The 20,797-nt window shown below is 41.4% G+C and overlaps 1 protein-coding gene across 1 annotated transcript in view; it reads left to right on the top strand.

Annotated features, from left to right (window-relative positions):
- Positions 1–20,797, top strand: part of LOC121480158 (histone-arginine methyltransferase CARM1-like) — a 243,266-nt gene that overhangs the window by 156,477 nt on the left and 65,992 nt on the right. The window contains exon 5 of the mRNA XM_041736492.1: positions 10,826–10,936. Within this exon, the coding sequence (XP_041592426.1) occupies positions 10,826–10,936 (111 nt within the window). The remainder of the gene's footprint in view (positions 1–10,825; positions 10,937–20,797) is intronic.

Here is a 20,797-nt window from a genome sequence, read left to right as displayed (position 1 = left end):
GGAGACTGGTGCTGCCTCAGCAGTGAGGTGCTGTCCAAACACAGGAAACAGTTCAGATGCCAAGAGGCACAAGAGAATGGCAAATGCTCACTGAACCATTCAGCAAACAAATACGATATATACTGTTAGTCTGATGTATAGATAAAGGGGCCAGAGATATGTACATTTGAGTAATTTGCTTTAGGGTGCACAGCTACTAAGCGGTAATTATATGCAAACTCAGGTTTGTATACCCATATCTACATATCAGAGAGAGATCTGAATAATGCATTTTTCCCCATTGACTTGGACTTTAGAGGCTGTTTTAGTTTCCTAGGGCTGCCATGGCAAATTACCAAAAACTAGGTAGCTTAGAACAACAGAATTTTATTCTCTCACTATTCTAAAGGCCAGAAGTTCAAAATCAAGGCATCAGCAGGGCCATGCTCCTTCTGAAGGCTCTTGGGGAGATCCTTCCTTGTCTCTTCCTAGCTTCTTGTGGTTTCTGGCAATCCTTGGTGTTTCTTGACTTGTAGATGCATCATTCCAGTCTCTGTCTCTGTTGGCATGTGGCAGTCTCCCCCTCTGTCTGTGTCTCTGTGTGTAAATTTCTTTCTTCCTGTAATGACGTCTATCATATTGGATTTAGGGCCCTCCATAATCCAGTATGTTGTTTTCTTAATAAATCTTTAAAAACCCTATTTCCAAACAAGGTCATCTACATGTTCTGGGTAGGCATGAGTTCTGGGAAACAATTTTTAACCCAGTGGGGAGGCCAAAGTTCATGTTGGGTAATATATCATAAGAACTCAACCCAGGGATTAATTTTGTGAGGTAGAGGTTATCAGAAAGACTAGAAATGGGCCTTGGTCTTAAGTGATTTCTTTGGTCCATGAACCTTAAGGGAGCCTTTGCATAGATTCCCAAATGTGAGTGTGAAGGCAGATGGGATGTCTGTGCCAGGATTTTCCTGAGCTTCAATAGAATCTGCTCCTGAAGGAGTATGGGAGAAAGATGCTATAGTCAGCAGAGAAAAATGCTTTCATTTGGTATGAAAGCAAAGTGCAGCTTTCAGGGAGATCCAAAAAGACTGAATGAACAATGGTCTCAGACTGTTTGACCATTTTTTAGGGCATTTGGGAACAAGGGAGCTTGGGGCTTTACACAGACTTGTAAATAAGATATCTGTGCTCGAAGCCCATCTCTGAATCTTTCAAGATGGTGACAAGTGCCTCTAATATTTTTTGAGGTTAATTTTAAATTGGGGTAAGAATGCCTACTTGGTGGCTGTAAGAATTTAGTGAGCTACCGTGTGCAGAGTCTCAGCACACCGTCAGAAAGCTGTGGATGGGCGTAACTGTGGAATCTGAATCAGAGATCATCGGCACTACTCAGACTTGCTAGCGTAACTAGGTTATGTTACTGTAACAGTCAACCCCCAAAGCTCAGTGGTGTAAACCACCAGAGCTTTATGTCTCATTTAATCTATCAGGGGTCAGCTGAGGGCTGCGCTTTGTCTCCTTCTCACCCCAAACCCAGTCTGAAGGAGCAGCCTCCGAATGCAGAGAGGAGAGATTAGCTGACCACACCCCCAGTTCTTAAGTGACCACATGTGGTATTTCTGGTCACATTACATGGACCAAAGCAAGTCATGTGGTCACTCCTGCTTTTAAAGAGCAAGGGAGTGAGATTTTACTGTGTGCACAGAAGGAGAACCAGAAATAGTTGGTAAATGACACTAATGACCATCATACCAGATGCCACTTTTACAAAATCATTAAAGAAGGGACAGATTGCTAAGGTGATATTGTCAGTGCATCAGCTGTGCATGTGAGGGAAGTAGGAAAGAAAGAGAGGGCTTGAAGGATTAATATTTCACTACTATGGTTTTATTGGTTCTCTTACTATTAATTTCGGCCTGGTGGATTGCCTACCCACTGGACGCAAGCCACTTTAGGAAGTTCCTAGGGTTGAATTTCTAAGCCTTTGTGTTCCCTCTAAGGCAGTGCCAGCCATGAAAGACCAATTTGGAGCAGCTACTGACTTTGCTAAAGAATTAGATAGAACACTCTATGGAGCAATAATTTCTAAAGTAGGTGACTTTGTTTCAATATCTACTTTTCAGGATAAGAATATAAAAATATAAGTAGACAAACAAGACAAAATCAGTAAGAAGCAGTCACATAGTTTCAAACAATCAATTGATAAGCAGTTTTAAGTACTGTACTTGAACCTGGTCTTTTTTAGCACTGGACCAGGAATTGAGCTCTGATGGAACTTGGACCTTAAGCTCTGCTTTTCACTTCATTTCCTAGATCTGAGCTATTGACAGCCATTCAGATTCAATGGTGGCTTGGGTTTAGAAGTCAGAGGCACCAGAAACCCAGAAAAGACAGAATAACAGAAAAGAATGCCAAGAAACATGTTGAATTTCATATAAATTCCATGATTTTCTTGGCCTCAGTTTCCTGACTCACAGATCATGGGACAGAGGCTTAGGTGAGGTTAGGGAGGGTGATCTCAGGAAAGCAGGAGTAAGGTAAGGGGAAGGGGAGTGAGACCAGGAAAGAAGGAAGGAAGGAGAGAGTAAGAGAGCATATACTGAGCTTGCCAGAGCTTTATGAAAAACTGGTTGCTCTGTGTCTTCGAAGAGGCCATGTGAAACCACTTTATCTCCAAGAAGTTCATCCAATGTGAGGAAAGGAGAATGACTGGTCCATTGGCTGCCATCTTGCTTTGGTCAAAGTTCACCTCCAGATGGTATAAACTTCCTTGCACTTCAGTGGCACACATGCATGGGTGCCGGGCAGGCGCTGTAGTGCTCGCTTCATGCCCCAAAAGCAACAAGGAGACTGCAGCAGGAGACAAGGAACAAAATGCATGTGGCATGAGTGGGGCAAGCAGTTTTGTCTTCCGCATGACCAATCTGAGGAATGAGAGGCACCCCTGCAGCAGACTAGCAGACTCCTTAGGCAGCAGCAGTGATGAAACTCAACTCCAGAGTTTGAAGATCAGCACAGGTGGTTTCTAGGGCCGCTCTAAGCAAACAGCGAGGCAAATGTCCCATTCTGGCATGACGCAAAACTCAAATGAATTATAACCACCACCCCAGCTTGGGACCTGGGAGTCCATCTAGACCTTTTCTTTTCCTTTCCAGCCTCCAAATCCTTTAGCTTCTGTTAACTTAGCATTTTTGCAACTCTTGCATTCCCCTCCATCCCCCAGCTCATTCTTACTTCTCCTTTTTATTGTACCTTTCCTGGAATGTTGCAAATCTCCCAGTTAGTTTTCCTACTTGGACCAGAGTTAAAATATCTGGCTTTATGTGGGAGAAAATCCCCACTCAAGTTGGCTAAAACAGTTGAAGGTGGCATGACTCCAAGGTATTTTAACCCAGTTCCTCCACACATCATATCCTAGTTTAACCATGTCCAAAAAGGAAGAGGTATCTTTTCTGTGTTTCTGTCTTAGGGGGGAGGAAATATTTCCCAAAAGCCCCCAGCAGACTTTCCCACAGGTCTCATTAATAACATATCACACAGCCAAACCTAAAGCCATCTCTGGCAAGAGGAAAATAATCAGCTAGGATTGTGCTAGATGGTTCAGGATCCCTCCCTTAGACTGAGGATGGTTAACTGCATGCAGGATAGATACTCAATAATATTGAGGTTCTGATAGGAAGGAAGAAGGGACTACTGATGTAGTTAGGAACCACCAGATCTGTCTGCTACCTCTGGGCTTATGCCCTCCAATCCATACCACCAGTGTGATGCTATTAAAATGCAACTATCAAAGAATTCTCCTGTTGAAACATTTTATGATCCTTCTTTGTTTAAGGATCCAGTCCAAGCTCTTGATCTTGTATATAAAACTGTCTATGATCAAGTTTCTGCCAGTTTCTCCAGCTTCTGGTTATGCCATGCTCGTGTCTTAGCCATGCCCCTCCTTCTACATCTAGCACAAAGATTATGCTCCTGTGGAAATTGTCTCCTAAATGTGACTGGCTCTATCATTCACAGGTAGATACTCCCTCAAGTCAAAGAGCACATTGACTCAGCTTTCAATTTTCACTGCTCCGATTACCATATTGAAGTCTTTCCAGACTCCTGGATAGAATAGACTGTTCTTACTTCATATTCTCACCGTGCCCTTTATGTAATTCCATCATTGCCACTCTAACACATCATGGTACTTCTTTCTTACACATCTATTTCTCTGTATTCATCTCTGCATTCCCAGCACCTAGCAGTACTTGGCACAGTGAGTAATATGAGACATTTAATAGATGTCTGATGAATGACTATGTGTCTAAAGTGAAATGAGCTAATATGAAACCAATGGCAGCATAGGAAGAGGGTTAATCATTTTAGGAAGATAAACTAAAAGTCACCAACATATTCTGTGTTTTCCATAATCATGTGGGGAACTGGTGAAAAGGTGGTGAAAAGATTGGTGATGGGTTTATCTATCCTCTTCCAGAAGACCAGGCAGGATGAAGCAAGGGTTCCTAAGCACTAATTATGCATAATTTAAATACAGACAGCTCTTTGGTTGTAACCAAGTTTCACCGCACAGCAGATGTAGAATTCTGTCTTACGAGGAGCTATCACGGCAGGATTCTTATGCCGTAATGAAAGCGCTAATTATCTGTACAAGATTTAAGTCTTAGCTGCAAAGGCCATAAAGGGATGTTGTCTGCAGGCCTTGAGATGATTTGGAATTTTTCTTCCATGACCACAAAAGGCTAAGCAGTTCCTTCATTCTGTTACTGCCTACAGGCTTTTTAGTCAACCTATCAGTCAAGAGTTAGGATACCGGCAGAGTCAGGTGCAGTTTTGGGGGGTATGCTGCCCATGGCAGGTAATGATGGTAACATGCGCAGTCCTGCAAGAGCATGGGGCATGTATCACTTGGGGTGGTTTGGTGCGGATGTCTACAGTGGTAATAAGATGATGTCTGGAAGAAGCACTGCTGGCCGTGGAAGTGGATGGGCTGGGCACAGAATTTAAGAGTACAGGACATAAAGAGCTTGCAGTTGGGGGATTGCAGTTCAGAGCAGCTATTGATATGCTCAAGCAAAGAAAGAATGCATAAATAGTAAATAATAACTGGCGTCATTTGAGGAATTGATTGTGGGATGATTGGGACCTCAATCTTGGAAGACTGATAAAAATGCTGGGGCAAAAAAGAAGGCTAAATGTGACCAATTGTACTGTAGGCTAAGCAGTACAAGGCATAACATAAATCGAAGATGAAGGGAGTGGCTAAGACTGCAGGGTTTGAAATAGGTACATCTATTTTCTTATTTCCTCTCTGCCATTTATTAAGAACACAACTTGAACTTCATCAGATGCTCAGCCTCTTTACAACATGGAGAAAACAATAATGCTCTGATTATAGAGTTGTCATCACAAGTAACTAAGGTGATGCCTACAAAGTACTAAACAGGCAGAACAACATAATAAGCATAAAACAAATGGTATATATTTACTTAATTTTTACTCCATTATTCAGGAGTAATTTTGTTTCACACTTCCATAAAGACGCAGATATTCCTCATTAGTTTTAATCTAATAAATCCAAATAAATAGCTTTGAACCCACTTGGAGCGTTTTTTAGCCCTGTCCAAACATTTTGCAGGATTTCTTTGCCCAGGAAAACCACTAGAGCATGTAATTAAAATCATCTGTATAAGCAAAAGGATGACCCTATCTTTTTAATATTTTTCAGCCTTACTTTATTTACAAAAAAATTCTCAGGATTTTTGTCCACTATTACATGGACCAATTGTTGACTTTGCCCTATTAATTCTGACAGGCATTTCACACCATTTTTTGGTGCTCCCCCACTTTAGCCCCAAATTAGCCATGTCTTCAGTTACTGCCTGTGTACCTAGGGGCAGCCGAGGATGAATTCACTCTCCAGAGAAGCGTTGTACACAAGAGGTCACTGGATCATAGTGTAATGATAAAATGGCAATATATTTTTTTAAAAGCCATCCTTTGAATGATGCTTAAGATCACTACATTGGAGAGGATTATTACACTGGAAGAAGGTGTTTTCTGAGGAGGTAATATTTTCTGGATCCTGAATTGGATCCCTATTTGTGGTAGCAAGACACATTTTCATTTATTCCGTTTGTTCAACAGATTTAGTGAGTGCCTCTACTATGTGCCAGACCAGGGGCTATTATCAGGGATTCAATCGTGAGTGATAAACAGATGGAAGTCTCTCTCTTAACCAAGCATACAGTCCAGGGGAGCAGACATTAATCAAATAGTCACTCATTGAATGGAAAGTTATAACTGTGGTGAGTGTTACAAAGGAAGGGCATGAGGAGGTGATGATAAGAGAGCATACAACAGGAGGACTTTACTTAGCTTGGGAGGGGAGCATAAAGTAGGGACATCTTCTCTCATGGAGAGCCATTTGGAATCTAAAGGAGAAGTTGGTGTATCAGCCAGGGACCCCACAGGAGAGAGATGGCATACCTAACAGAGTGCTTTAGGAGAATTAAGTAACAGGACTTTCTACCAAGATGCGCAGAGTTAAGGGAAGCAGCACAGTATGGTAAAGCAGCCCAACACTAACAAGAGTGGAAACCTTTTACCACTCGTGGACCACAATGGGTGGTTATTGGAAAGCAGACATGATAGTCATAGCTGTAAAGATGGAAGCCCAATAGGAATTTTGCCTTTGGGTAGAAGGGACATCCAATCTGTGGAGACCCAGGAAGGAGGAAACCAGGAGAATAAGTCATCTGACCTGTCTTCACTCTGACTTGCTGTTGTCTTTGCTTTTGAGTGCTCCCAACTGGAGTCCAATGGCAAGGAAGCCATTGGCACAGTCCACATAGGTTAGACTCCTGACAAAGAGCATAGATCTGGAGGAGCAAATAGAAAAGATCTAGCACAATGGACACTGAGTAGATTAAAAAAAAAAAAACAGACTGATATCATAGAGTGTGCAGTGGGGAGCATCCTGGGCAAAGGGAACAACATGTACTAAGGCCCTGTGGCAGGAAGGAACATAGAACCTTCCAAGAAGGCCTGCCTCAGATGGTCACAAGAGTGACCCAAACTACATGCTGGGATCATCGTCAAGGAGGAAGGATAGACATCATGAAGACAAACAGCATAAAATTTCAGCTCTGTGAGGTGGCTTCGAAGCCAAGAAATAAAAAATGGGCCAGGAAGCAGAAGGAAAGATTGGGTAAAACAATTCAGCATTCTGGGCTCAACCTCTTTGGTTCCTAGCTATGCATGCCAGAACACTACCAGATTTCAAACTACTGGAAAAAGTCATAAGCCTTTTCCAGAGATAGCTTTAGGTGATGTTGGAATGAGGAGACTGCCGTGTTAAGTCATTCTGTCATTTAGTCAACAAATATTTATTAATGGTTTTTATTTTCCTGTTGTACTAGGGACTGAGAGATAAATGATGTGATTCTTGTCTTTGGGGAGCTCACGGGCTCAGCAGAGAAGGCAAACATTTAAAGAAATACTTGCAATATCTGGTAATACTCTCTCCTGGAGAGCTATGTACCAGGCACAGAGAGCCCAGTCTGGGCTGACTCTCTGGGGAAGTCAGAGCAGGCGTCCCAAAGACGGGATCTCTGGGCTTGGTCTTCACTTCCCCAGGTGGAAAAACCAGAGGAGGGATATCATCCAGCAGAAAAGTATGGATCAGTGCAAGCCACCTCTGAAACCAAACAGTCTCTAGATCTCAGTGGTTTAGCATAATAAAATGTCTTTCTTTCTCATGCCATGCTGAGTGTTCTAGGTGGTTCTTTCTGAGGGGGTGACCCAGGGATCTAGGTCTTTTTCAGCTCTGGCAGGTGGTTTCCAGAGCCACTGCGTAAGGAGCAGAGAGTGTGGGGAGTCACAGTATGCCTTCAGCCACCCTCCCAAAGAAGAGACACTCGTCACTTCCCCTCATACTTGGTTGGGCCAAAGTGGTCTGGTCGCCATGAGGAGATGCAGAGGAGCAGGAAATATGGTCCTGGCTTGGAGAGAGCATGGACCTGGCAAGCTGTGAGCTGCCTCTGCTGCACGAGATTGTGCACAAGGGAGCCTAGAATCAGGAAGAAGCATTGCCTTATCAATAAAATGGCAATAAACTGTGTACTGCCCATCCCAAGGAGGCATGATGACCAAATAGATAGTGTCAGGGGGACATCCTTTGGAAACCATAAATGGCTTTATAGACACAAGGGGATTTTATTGTCTATGCCCAAGGCAGGGGATAGTCTTTCCCTAGGGTAAAAAAAGTATAATTTAACATCTACCAAGGCCCTCAAACATACCTAGTTCTGTGATGGACTGCCAATGCTAGAATAAAAAATAGGCTCACCATATAATCTTTCTGTGAGGACCAGAAAATAGGATTGGAGGTAGCTTCAAGGCTTCCTGAAATGCCATGTAGGAAAGTGTGTAACAGAGTTATCTGTGTAAGCATTCTCTCTTCTCACAGATTTGGAAGCCCCAGCTGAAAAGGTGGTATATGTCCATTAGAGCCTAAATATTTGCTTCAGCCTTTCTTTTTTTTCACCAGAAAATTTATCCAAGCCCTCCACATCTTTTTTCCAATGTCGCAGGGCTTACATAGACAAGGCAAAATGTTCCTTTCCCTTTCCACCCTCTCCTACCAGCCCAAACTGAAAATCCCTCTATTAATTTTTTAAATACACGAGTGGAAAGGCAGATGGCATTATCTGGATAATGCTAGCAAAAGATCAGACTCTTTTCCAAGGCCTATGCTATGTTTTGAGATAACCAAATGAATAAGGTTATTTTGGTCTGAAATTAGTTTGTAACTTTTCATCTCTCCTCCAGATATGGTTTGGGTCTATTAGAGCATCTTCTGTCTAATCGTCTACCTTGCCAAAGGTTGAACCACATATATCAGGCTCCCTCCTATCTCTGACCTTTTACTCTTTCTCCCCACTACCTTTCTCCTCTCTCTCCTACTGGCAAGCATTTCTTTAGTTTTTAGTCTGAGAAGTCAAGACAACTGAAAAAACACCCTTCTGAGATGTGCTTCATGGCACCCTAATAAAAGAGACAGAGAACACCATTCACACATTTCCAAGGCACCTGTCACCAGAGCAAGCAAGTTCAGTTTCCATTATTTCTTCATTTTGTATCCATATTTTGGACTGGACACGGACTCTAAATATAGTTTCATATTCTTATTGAATAAGGCTCTAAAAAAGGTTCTCTTGGATCTGTGTATCTTTTTGGAAGAGGGGGAAGCTGTGGATTGTACTGTCCATCTTAATGACCTTCATTCCCTGAACAGCAGTCATAGGTGTTCTTGGAATGGAGCAGAGCCATGTGAAGATGATGTTATTTCCTAGGGAGGATGAGGGGAAGGGAAGGTTGGTATTTCTAAAAGTGTAGACAGCCTGACAGCAAATTCCAGAGCCTGGGTGACATTTTAAATTGGTAATGCTCCTAATTACCCAAGCCCTAGGAAACCATATGGAATACAGCCACAGTTCTAGAATTAATGTAAGTGAGCACTGTGAATCCATCACTAACAGCATGCTCTCTTAGAATAATGGCAGAATATCTGTGTCAGCACAGTATGGTACTGTGGTTAAAACACACATACACACACACATACACACATGTGTGCACACCTACCCTCTTGATAGTTCCTATTTTTTGGAAGAATTTTCCTGCCATCAAGGTAAAAAAAAGTCTTTTCTAAATTTCCTACAAAAAGTAATATTTTGTCCTTGTCAAACATTGCCTATTGGTATCACTGTGTTAGAATGTCAGATTTATAAAGATGAACTTAAGTAAGCAGTGTATAGCTTTATGGAACTTGAGCTTGGAGGCAGAAATACCCAGATTCAAATCTGAACTCCCCAGGGTGCTGCTAGGTGAACTTTGGTTGGTTGGTCAATGTCTCTGAAGTTCCGTTTGGTCATCTCTAAAGTAGACATAATACTATTTACTGAAATGCTTATTGTGAGGATTTAGAGCCAATCAAAATGCATTGCTCAAAGCTAGTGCTAAAAAATATTGAGTCAAAGTCATTGATGTGGCAGGAACCCATTAACCTGAAATTTCAGTGATCAGATTGAGTTTTGGGCCTTGGCTTCAGCAGTGTTTGGGCAAGGGACCCAATACATGCCATCCACCTCTTGCTCTCAGTGTATCCAAGTGTTGGGCCCTCGTGCTAGTAAGTGCACAAGTGAATGGTGATTATCTTTATTTAAGTCCAAGATCTGAACACAGAGAATAGAAGAAAAGTGTCTGTAAATTCCATGTGTCCACTGCCTTAATATCCCCCTACTTTCCACCTATAAACCTTCCCACCTATGTCAAGAGACCTGGGGGAAAAAAAGCACATACCTCACTTTTGGATTTTTAAAGACTTTATCTTCAATTATTTCTGAAAAAATATATAAATTTAAATATATATGAAATTATATGTATACATATATATTAATCAAAGTATATAAAAACACACAAAAAAACTGGTGACAGTTTTCATTTTGTGCTAACAGAGGCTCATTCGTGACACTTTACTTTTCTTGGCCTTAAACATCCTCAAAATGACCCATGTTACAAAGAAATTATGTGCCAAGTGCTTTGTATACACTTCATGTTACTTAATCCCTACAGCTGACCTTGAAAAGTGGATATTATTAACCCCCCTAGACATCTGAGAAAAAGGAATGTCACAGAGATTTGTAAGTTGGCCAAGGGAAGACCACTTGGAAGTAGCAAAGCTCATACTTTAATGAGGTCTGATAGTGACACTCAAAGTTTGCATGGTACCAGCGTACCTGTGCATGCTCTCACCTCTTTCTTGTCTTTGCTTTTCCTTCCAGATTGTTCTAGATGTTGGTTGTGGATCAGGAATACTATCATTTTTTGCTGTCCAGGCTGGAGCTAGGAGAGTGTATGCTGTTGAAGCCAGCTCGGTAGCACAGTATGCTGAGGTAAGTGGCTGTATTATTACAGCAGCTATACTCACAAGGTCTTCAGTAAACTTTAGGTGACTGGGTGATGGGCTCTTCCAGGTAGGTCATTTAGAAGAATTTTTTTTTTTTTTTTTACCAGTCTGATTTTTTTTTTTTCCTGTTGGGATTTTACTGCTGCAGGAAGCCAGACTTCACTGTGGTAATTGACATGAAAACAAGTTTTTAAAACATTTTACAACACTGAAAACACAACAAAACTTTCTGCTTCCCCATCCATTGGGTGGCAAGTGGGCCTGGGGGAGATTAATGTTTTCTTATCTTTAATGACTGACCAAGGTGAGAAGTCAGACTTCACTGGAGCTACATTTATTTTTTTCTTAAAGACTGTATGGACAATAGCTGTACCACTCATTTAAAATTTTTACTTTAGGCTTAAGGAGCTGTTGCTACATGGTTGTATTTGGAGCACAGACAGATATCTGTGTTTCAAGGAGCTTTTTCCAATTTCAAGCTCCACTTAGAGGATAGAAAGATGCTTTATTTTAAATATAGCACTCTATTACCATTATGACATGTGTACAAATATTAGAGAATAAGTCAAAGTCAAGAGTCAGGTAATAATGGCTTTGGTAATACTTGGATATAATAATAACCCAATCAAGTTACAGAGATTGGATGTGTGTGAACAGGGTAATGTGCTTGTCATTTATACCTGGAGGAGGCCTGAATTTTAATGAGGGATAGGATGACAGAGGAAAGCTTGGCTGTTCCTTCTGATGAACATAGCAGAATGTTCTTCTAGCCCTCGGCAACTGGTAGCTCAGAGTGATGGTTGGCTTTGGACTGAGTGAGCAAAGAGGGACCAGAGATGAGTAGACAAATACAGCATGTTTGGAAGGGTAGAGTGCAAGATCCTGATGGCTAGCATGCTGTTATCATACTCTTATTTTCCTTCCAAAAATGTCGGATAAAATATTTTATTTATTTATTTTTTTGGTTGCTTCCTCCTTCACCAATTTTTTAAAGTTTTTATTGAAATTATTTTATTGAATTATTGAAAATCTGATACACACAAAACAATATTTGTAAAAGATGTAAGTGTAAAGGATTGTGATATAATGAACATATGCCCTCTACCTCTTTTCAGAAATAGGCCATTAACATTTCCATTAAAGGTCTGTGTGTCTTGTCCCCATTGCTTCTCCTTTCTGCTCTAAACAGAGGTAACCACTATCTTGAATTTTTGTTTATCATCCCCTGGCTCTGTAGAGTTTTACCACGTGTATTTCTATCTCTAAAAACAAATCCCTTATGAACTTTTCATAAATGGAATCATAATGTATACATTCTTCTATAATTTGCTTTTTTCATCCAAGATTATGTTCCTGATGATCATTTTGTGGATGTGCACAACTGTTGTTTTATCTTCAGCGCTGGATAGTGTTCTATTGTATGAAGTGCCTCAAGTTGTTTGTTCATTGTTCTGTTGGCAGAGTTTGGATGGCGTCTATCATAAAAGTGTTGTTCCTATTATTCTTGCACAGCATTCCCCAGTACAACTTTGCTCAAGTTCCTTGGTAAATACCATCAGTGGAATTGTTGGGTCATCGGACATGCATACTTCATGTCTGCTCTGTGATGTTCACTCTGCTCTGTGATGCCCAGCTGTTTTCCAGAAATAAAAGTAGCTCTTCTGGTTTTCACTCCCTCCAGGAATAAACAAGAATGCCACTGTTCTACAGTTCTGTCAGCACTTGATATTGTCAGGCTTTGGAATTTTTGCCAATCTGGCATTTATGACATGATGTTTGCTGTTCTAACTTGCATTTTCCACCTACTAATGACTTTGAGCATCTTTGCAGAGTGTTTTAGCCATTCGTGCCTTCTCTTATGTGGAATAATTGTTCACCTTTTTTGAACAATTTTTATTTTGAATTATTTTTCTAATTCTAATTAAGTTGTAGGAATGATTTCTATGTTCTAGGTATTAAGCCTATCTGGCTATATTGTGGAAAATATCTTTTTCCAGTTTGTACCTCACCTTTTCTCTTTCTTTATGGTCCTAGTAGACTTTAATTATGAAATTCTAAAAAATTAAGAAGAAAGAAAAAAAAAGAAGAAAGTATAAGCTTATGAAGAGAGAACTCTGTAGTTAAAAGTGCCACCTCTTAGATTTTCATGGGTCTTAAAATGCATTTCTAAGGCTAAGGAGGTGAGCATAGAACCTTGTGTCAGATGCTGCTTAATCATTTAATCATACTTTATTCATTTGCATCCCACAATTCTGTTTTTTGGGAATATAAGAGTAACATATACTGATTAGAGTCTATTCCTGTCTTCAGAGAGGTTCTGTTCTGATAATAGATAGTTGTCTCTTGTATCAGATACCACCCCACAAAAAGAGTGGCATAAATAATTCAAGGATTTTCTTTTTCTTATACAGTTTGTTTTCACATATATTTTAAGGTGATTTGGGACATAATCTTTTTAAAACCTTGAAAACCTAATATCCTTGGTTATAGTATTTTAAGGAAAAACAGGAAGAAATTAGCTAGTAATTTCCTTGCTTATTCTAGCCGTAATCCTATCTCCAACCCCAGCATAAACTCTCAATAATCATCAGCACACCCCAGGAGGAGCCATTCTAGAACTGTCTGTGTGATTGGTTTCTCCAAGAGACTCTTCATCCCGATTAAACATATCAGCAGGATTGTTGCCCTTCTCACAGAGTGGGGCTGCCCTCATGGGCACTTTTTCTCAGTGTGGCTGCTGTATAAGGGTCTCTAAGCAAGAAGCTAGTCCACAGGAGAAGAAAAGAGAAGGAATTTAAAATTTTAAACCTTTTTAAACTATTTAAAACTTTTTACATATGACTTACAGGTAAGGTATAAAAATAAGAATAGTTCAAAGGCTCCCCAAATTCTGTTTACCTAGATTCAGCAATTGTTCATATTTTATCCCTTGTGCTTTACCATTGATTCTTGTTTTTCTCTCATCCCCTCCACACAGATATGTATACACTTGTGTAAATGTTTACATTATATATATGTAGGGAGAGAGAGAGATGGACATACACATACTTTTTTTTTTTTGAGAGAGAGTACGTGCAGGAGAAGGGGATGAAGGGGCAGAGGGAGAGAGACAGAATCTTAAGCAGGCTCCATGCTCAGCCCAGAGCCCAGTGTGGGGCTCAGTCTCATGAGACCCTGAGATCATGACCTGAGCCAAAATCAAGAGTGAGTTACTTTAACCAACTGAGCCACCCAGGTGCCCCACACACACTTTTTTCTCTGGGTCAATGATAGACATCATAGCTCTTTATCCTTAAACATTTCAGTATTTCCTAGGAATGAGGCTATTCTCCTATATAACTAAAGAAGAACTTAAAGATGAAAAAGGAGCCGTACAATGACTTGTCTGCGCAGTCTTTCAGTGTCACTGATCAGAAGGTTTAGGGGAGGGCCCAGCACGAGCGGAGAGACCGTCGCTGTGGGTGTTGAGGTGAGGACAGTCTGTACTGAACTGCCTCTTTGCTTATCATTTCCAGGGAGAGTTGATTTTTAAAGCTTTAAAACCAATATTCTAATGAATCCCTAAAGCCATAGTTTTATGTTATCTTTGGTTTTGGCTTCTGCAGAAGGTTCTGCAGAGGACTTTTGTGTTTCTGTAATCTTTCTTTTCTGTGTAGGGTTGGGGCAGATTGGGGGCAGGGGTAGCTTTTCAGAAGCAGTGGCGACTGCACAGAGTCCTTGAAATTCTTGCCAGCAGGTCTCTTTGGCCCCGGAGACCTTCCCTGCATGTGGCCCTAAGGACAGGTTAGTTATAATGCATTCAGGGCCAAGCATGATTAGAATCTTCTCGAAGGATGGATTTCATGCCAGCCTAGTCCCTCCCAGTGAAGACTGTGATCTCCACTGTGCCTCTGGCTGCTGCTGCAGGCATCATGAGACACTCCCATGGGCCAGGCCTTTTCACCCGGATGGAGGGCAACCTGTACCAGCTCTTGATTTCTGCTTCTTACACTGTCGCTCGTCTGCACAATTTGTGGGTGGCAAAATTCAAGTGTGAACAGCACACAAAAGCTTTTCCCTCTAAGAATAGGCTTTTATAGCAGCTCAGCACACAGTGCATGGTGCTCCTTTCGACCTTTTCATTATTTGGTAATTGAACCAGCAGACATTTAATTCTTTCCTCTGGAGTCTTCATTAAATTGCTCAGAAAAGATAAAATTGCAACAAGAAAGAAAAATGAACAAATTTAACTACCATCGCCTGTGCCTGGAAACTTCTTCTCACGCTAGGCTTCTGGGCTTTAAGTAAACAGAATATTTTCAAATTGTAGTGAATTCAATTTCATTTGCTTTCAGTGGCTCAAACTGATTTTGTAAGGGCTGACCCTCAGTCGGCAGGGTGATATGAGTGACTCCTCATCTGGAGGGCACGTACATGGAGTTATTTTTTGCAGGATGGTCATGAACTTGCCCAGGTACAGCCATGAGCTGTCACCCTGGGCCCCATCTGACATTTCTGGGTCAGTAATAAGAGATCATCCTTGTCCACAGAACAGGGCAGGGCTAAAGGTTTCCCATGGGTTTCCAGCCTGTCCACCTCAAAATGGCAGCTCTGTCTTGCTCTCTTTTTCTTTTCTTATGTATGAAACTTAGAGCTGAAGCTCCAGGATCATACAGATCAAATGGAAAATAAAAAGGCATTAATCAAATGTATACACATATACGATCAAGGAGGGGAGTATTCCTTAATTTAAATTGTACACAGACACAGGTCATGTCTCTCCATCTAATTCCTCAGAGGGCCAGGAGAATAAAAGACTATGAAGGTAAGCAATCATGAATAGATTTATGCATCATAAGCAACTTAAACTTACAACAAAGCTCTCTGGTGTTGAGATTTAGCAACATTCATAATCATTATTGGGCCACTTAATAATTAGACTTTTACTGGTACATAATTCCTTCATATCCCTCATTAGGGTGACTCTTAAGGAGTCAGACTAGGTATTTCTAGATGATGGGGCAGTGGAAGTAAAGGCAGGTGGAATTGGAGCCATTGTGACACTGCCTTTCTAGACCTACTAGATTCATGATCTAGGGCTATTCTGTTCTAAATGGGAGCCATGGCATCCAGGTGGTTGTTTATATTTCCATGTAAATTAGTTTTTAAAAATTAAATTATTTAGTCACAGTAGCTGTATGACAAGTGCTCTGGAGTCACAGTGGCTAATGGCTCTGGTATTGACCAGTGCAGATAGGGAACGTGTCTGTTACTGCAGAAGGTTTTAGTGGGAAGCACCAATGGAGAGGACACAAGTGGCCAGACTTCATTTTGTTGGCATGTGATGCCCAGGCTGATGGCTGTGTTCACTGCCAGGTATTGGGGGCCTTCATCAGATTGGACTGGCTCAGCCTTAGGTGAAGTGCTCTCCCCAGTCCCTTGCGCTGTGGGCATTATTTATTCCCTTATTTATGTGTGAGATCTGTCATAGTATGGGTTCCCTAGGAAACAGACTCTGATACCGAGATCTGATGCAGGTAGTTTGTCACAGAGGCCTCTTGGGAAGCTGATGTGTGGGGAAACGGGGAAACAAAGGAAGCAGAATAGTATGAGGGAGAGGAGGTGTTAAGCAGCTGCACAGTGAGAATGAAGTGTGCGTCTAATTGCACAAGAGTCCCCAAGCTGGCACCACCCATCGGGCTTGAGCCACCTTGAGGCAAAGGCTTTTATGTACATGTTTTTTATGTACAATCTGTCAGGAAGGGCTGTGGCTTTGGCTAAGGTGACTCTCTGGCCTCAGGGAATTTGCTAAAACCAGACCCAGCTGAGAGTCATCATTGCCACCCTTCCAGCAGCTGGGGGAAGGAGTCCCATGGTTCGGGAGCAAGGATCTGTGAAATATGCCACAGCAGATACCACAAGATCACAGATTCAGGGTCCGAACTTTGGGCTACAGACTGGAAGCTGGGGGAGATTGGACAGAAAGATGTAATAGTAAATCCAGGAAGTGATGGAACAAGCTGGATGACACAAAAAGCATAGGCAAAGTCACAGGGCAACCAGTCATATGTGTTTTCGGTGTGAACAAAAACTTTCTAGAAACAGACTCACCAGCTGATATGATATGTCTTCTACTATCCAAAGCCCTGTAAGGACACAGAGTACATGTAGGACATGATCTTGACCAGGAGCAATTCCTGTCTGCCAGGAGAGTCAAGGGAGGCCATTGGAAAAGAGGGAGATTTGAATGGAATCCTAAAGAGTGACAAATGCAATGCTGTCTTTCTATGCTCCACCTCTTACTGCCAATAGTGACCTTTTTGGAAACCCTTAGATTCTTAGGTGATTCATCTTAAATTCATGGATAAGCTCTTCTTCACAAAATGCACTGAGGGCCAATTATTGAAAGGTACTTCTAATTTATAATCTTGAACACTAAAAAGAGCATGTACCTTGAAGTTTTCTGAGTTTATCCTGATTTCAACTCTTTGAGCTGGCTTTTCTCTCCAGTATTTTTAGTGTCTCCTGCCTCTTACTTCTCCTTTCTCATTCTCCAGACACTGAAATGCCTGAGTCATGAAGTTCCATCCAGCCCATCAACACTTTTTATTTTTGCACTGACAGGAAAGTTAAAAGGTGACAGTAAGGAATCTCTGAAGGAAATAATACGAATAAGCATTTTGCACAGCTGAACGTTTAGAATTTTCACATCTGTAAACATGTAGTTCTTCGGGAAAAATCTGTGAGAGGCTTGAGGCAGATGCAATCATCCCCATATTACAGATAAGGAAGAACCTTGGAGAAGATAGATCATGAAGACGGGACACAGCTTGTGAGGCAGGAGCCCTTCCCGCCACCTCCTTCTCTAATATCCAGGTCAGCGGGGGCTCATGGTTCCATTGAAGGCAGAGAGGTTCATGTGTTGACTAGAAGCTGGAGCCCCTATAGCTGTTTCTTCTACGAGTCAGGAGAAAAACCATCTTTTTCTTTTCAAGCAACTGATTTTGAAGCACTTCAGTAGGCAGACAGGTCTGCCATGTGAGAAGGAAACCTTCCTCCATTAGCAGAGTCAGCTAGTAATATACTTCGCAGAGGAGCAGTTGAAAGAAGTCCTTGTGGGGGCACTTGGGTGGCTCAATCAGTTGAGCATCCAACCCTTGAGTACAGCTCGGGTCTTGATCTCGGGGTCCTGGGATCCAGCACCGCTTCTGGTTCTGCACTCAGGATGGAGTCGACTTCTCTCCTTCTCTCCCTCTCCCTCTGCCCCTCCCCCACCTCACACATGCACATGATCTCTCTCTTTCTAAAATAAATAAATAAATCTTAAAAACAAAACAAAACAGAAGCCTGTGTGGAATGCCACCCCATTTACCACAAAACCCTACCCAGGAAATAAAAATCCTTCTTGTAGTTGGATTGGTGATCGACAAGACAAGAAAGCCTGTGAGAGAAAACATCTAAGCCTCTTCGTCTCACTCAGCACTCCGTTCCTTATAAGGTAGAATCTAAAACTCTTTGCCAGGATTAGAATTGATGATTCTGGAATCAGACAGTGTGGGGTTGTGTCCTTGATCCACAGCCTAATGGCCAAGGGACCTTGACCAGTATCCACATGACCCTGGCAAGTATTTGTTCCTTATTGCTGCTTTAACAAATTAACACAAACTTAATGGCTCAAGACAATACAAATTTACTGCCTTACAATTCTGAAGGTCACAAATAGAGTGGATCATGTGGAGCTAAAATCAAGGTGGCACAGGACTGTATCCTTTCCTGGAGGCTGTAGGGGAGAATCCATCCTTTGCCTTTGCCAGCCTTTAAAGGCTGCCCACATGACTTGCCTAGTGACTTTGGTTATCACCATCATCTTCTTCTCTCCATCCTGCCTCCCTCATGAAAAGATCCTTGTGTTTATATTGGACCTACGAAGACCATCCAGTACACTGGCCCCATCTCAAGATCCCTAATTTAATCACACCTGCAAGGTCCCATTCCCAAGTAAGGTCACATACTCAAAAGTTTTCAAAGAGTAGGATATATACTTTTTTGAGGGGGAGGGACGTCATTCCGCCTACCATATTAAGTTACTTAACCTTTCTCTACCACATTTTCTTCACCTATAACTTTGTAGATACTAATAGTCCCTTGTGAAGATATTTATGATGATCACCTGAGAAAATCAATATAGAAATTAGCACAATCCCTGACATTCTCTAGCTTCTGTTATCATTGTCTCCATAGTGATTATCAATACTATTATGGGGCCTCATTTCGTCTGTGCTCTGTAAGAGTCAACCACACAGAGATCATTGGAAGAGGATCACCAGGCAATAACGGGATGTGTGTCAGGCAGAGCTCATTTTTTTAAAACTGCATGTTTGAATTGCATTTTGAAATGTCCTTTATGACTCCTTTTTAAAACCCAGGCAATTGCAAGATGCAGGGGCTCTGCATTGTGCCCAACCTTTCCTGGAGCTTCAGCAGACTAGCCAGAGCAGTGTGTTAAGCAACTCTGTGACGTGTGGGTCTCTGGAGAAATTCATAGCAGTTTCTAAACCCTTTCCCCAGTAGAAAGTGTGCTTGCTGACCCAAATCTACTAAATTCTCAGATGGCCTCGGGTTTGGTGACCGATGAGAGGGAACACAATTTCTTTGGCATCAAGGAATAAATAACCCAGTGACTCCAGACGAGGATGTGTCAGGATTCCCTACAGGACTTCTGTAACACAGATCACTGGGCTCCACCCCCAGGGATTCTGATTCAGTAGGTATAGGATTGGGGTCTAAGAGTTTGCATTTCTTATAAATTCTGATGATGCTGTCGCTTCATCAGGAGACCGCACTTTGAGAATGACTGGGATTATATAACATTAGAGATGAAACAACCCCCAAAAAGGACTTCCCACAATGTCCGAGTTGGAGAAGTAAGGTAGCTAGCACAGCAGGAGGAGCCTACTTGCCCCAAGCTCCCTACAGTGACAACAACACCCCTTTTTTATGATGGCTAAATTTTATTATGTCTAATTTAGTAAACAGCCAGAAAGGCTGGGAGCCTAATACTAAATGTATTGTGTACATCACTGAGACTTGGCTAAAAACAACTGTTGGTTTTTTTTTTTTTTTTTTACTTTTAAAGAGTTTCCTTTTATTTTTAACCTCAATTTCCTTATTTTCCCAGTTGTACTGAGAAATAACTAACATACATCACTGTATAAGTTTAGGGTATGCAGCATGTTAGTTTGACTTATAAATTTTGTGAAATGATTACCATGGTAGATTTAGTTAACATCTGTCATCTCATATAGATACAATGAAAAGAAAAGAAAAAAAAAGAAAACGAAAGCTTTCCTTGTGATGAAAATCCTTAGGATCTACTCTCTTAACTCTTATACATCATACAATGGTATTAACCATAGTCAGGGTGTTCTGTGTTGCATCCCCAGTACTTACTTATTAGTAGAAGTCGGTAGATATCCTTCCATTTCCCCCTCTCCCCACCCTTACTGCTGGTGATTACAAATCTGATCTCTTTTTCTATGAGTTTGCTGGGATTTTTAGTTTTTGTTGTATTGTATTTATTTCTTCAGGATTGCATATATAAGTGAGATCATATGATATTTGTCTTTCTCTGTCTGACTTCTTTCATTTAGCATAATCCCTTCAAGGTCTATTCATGATATCACAAATGGTAGAGTTCCCTCATTTTTTGTGGCTGAATAATATTCCGTTGTATGTATATACCACAACTCCTTTATCCATTCATCCATTGATGGGCACTTAGATTGTTTCCATGTCTTGGCTATTGTAAACAATGCTGCTGTGAACATGGGAGTATAGATATCTTTTCAAGTTAACATTTTAGCTTCTC

Source organism: Vulpes lagopus, chromosome 2, assembly GCF_018345385.1.
Source record: "Vulpes lagopus strain Blue_001 chromosome 2, ASM1834538v1, whole genome shotgun sequence".
Lineage (NCBI taxonomy): Eukaryota > Metazoa > Chordata > Mammalia > Carnivora > Canidae > Vulpes > Vulpes lagopus.
This window is presented reverse-complemented; position numbering and strand designations above follow the sequence as displayed.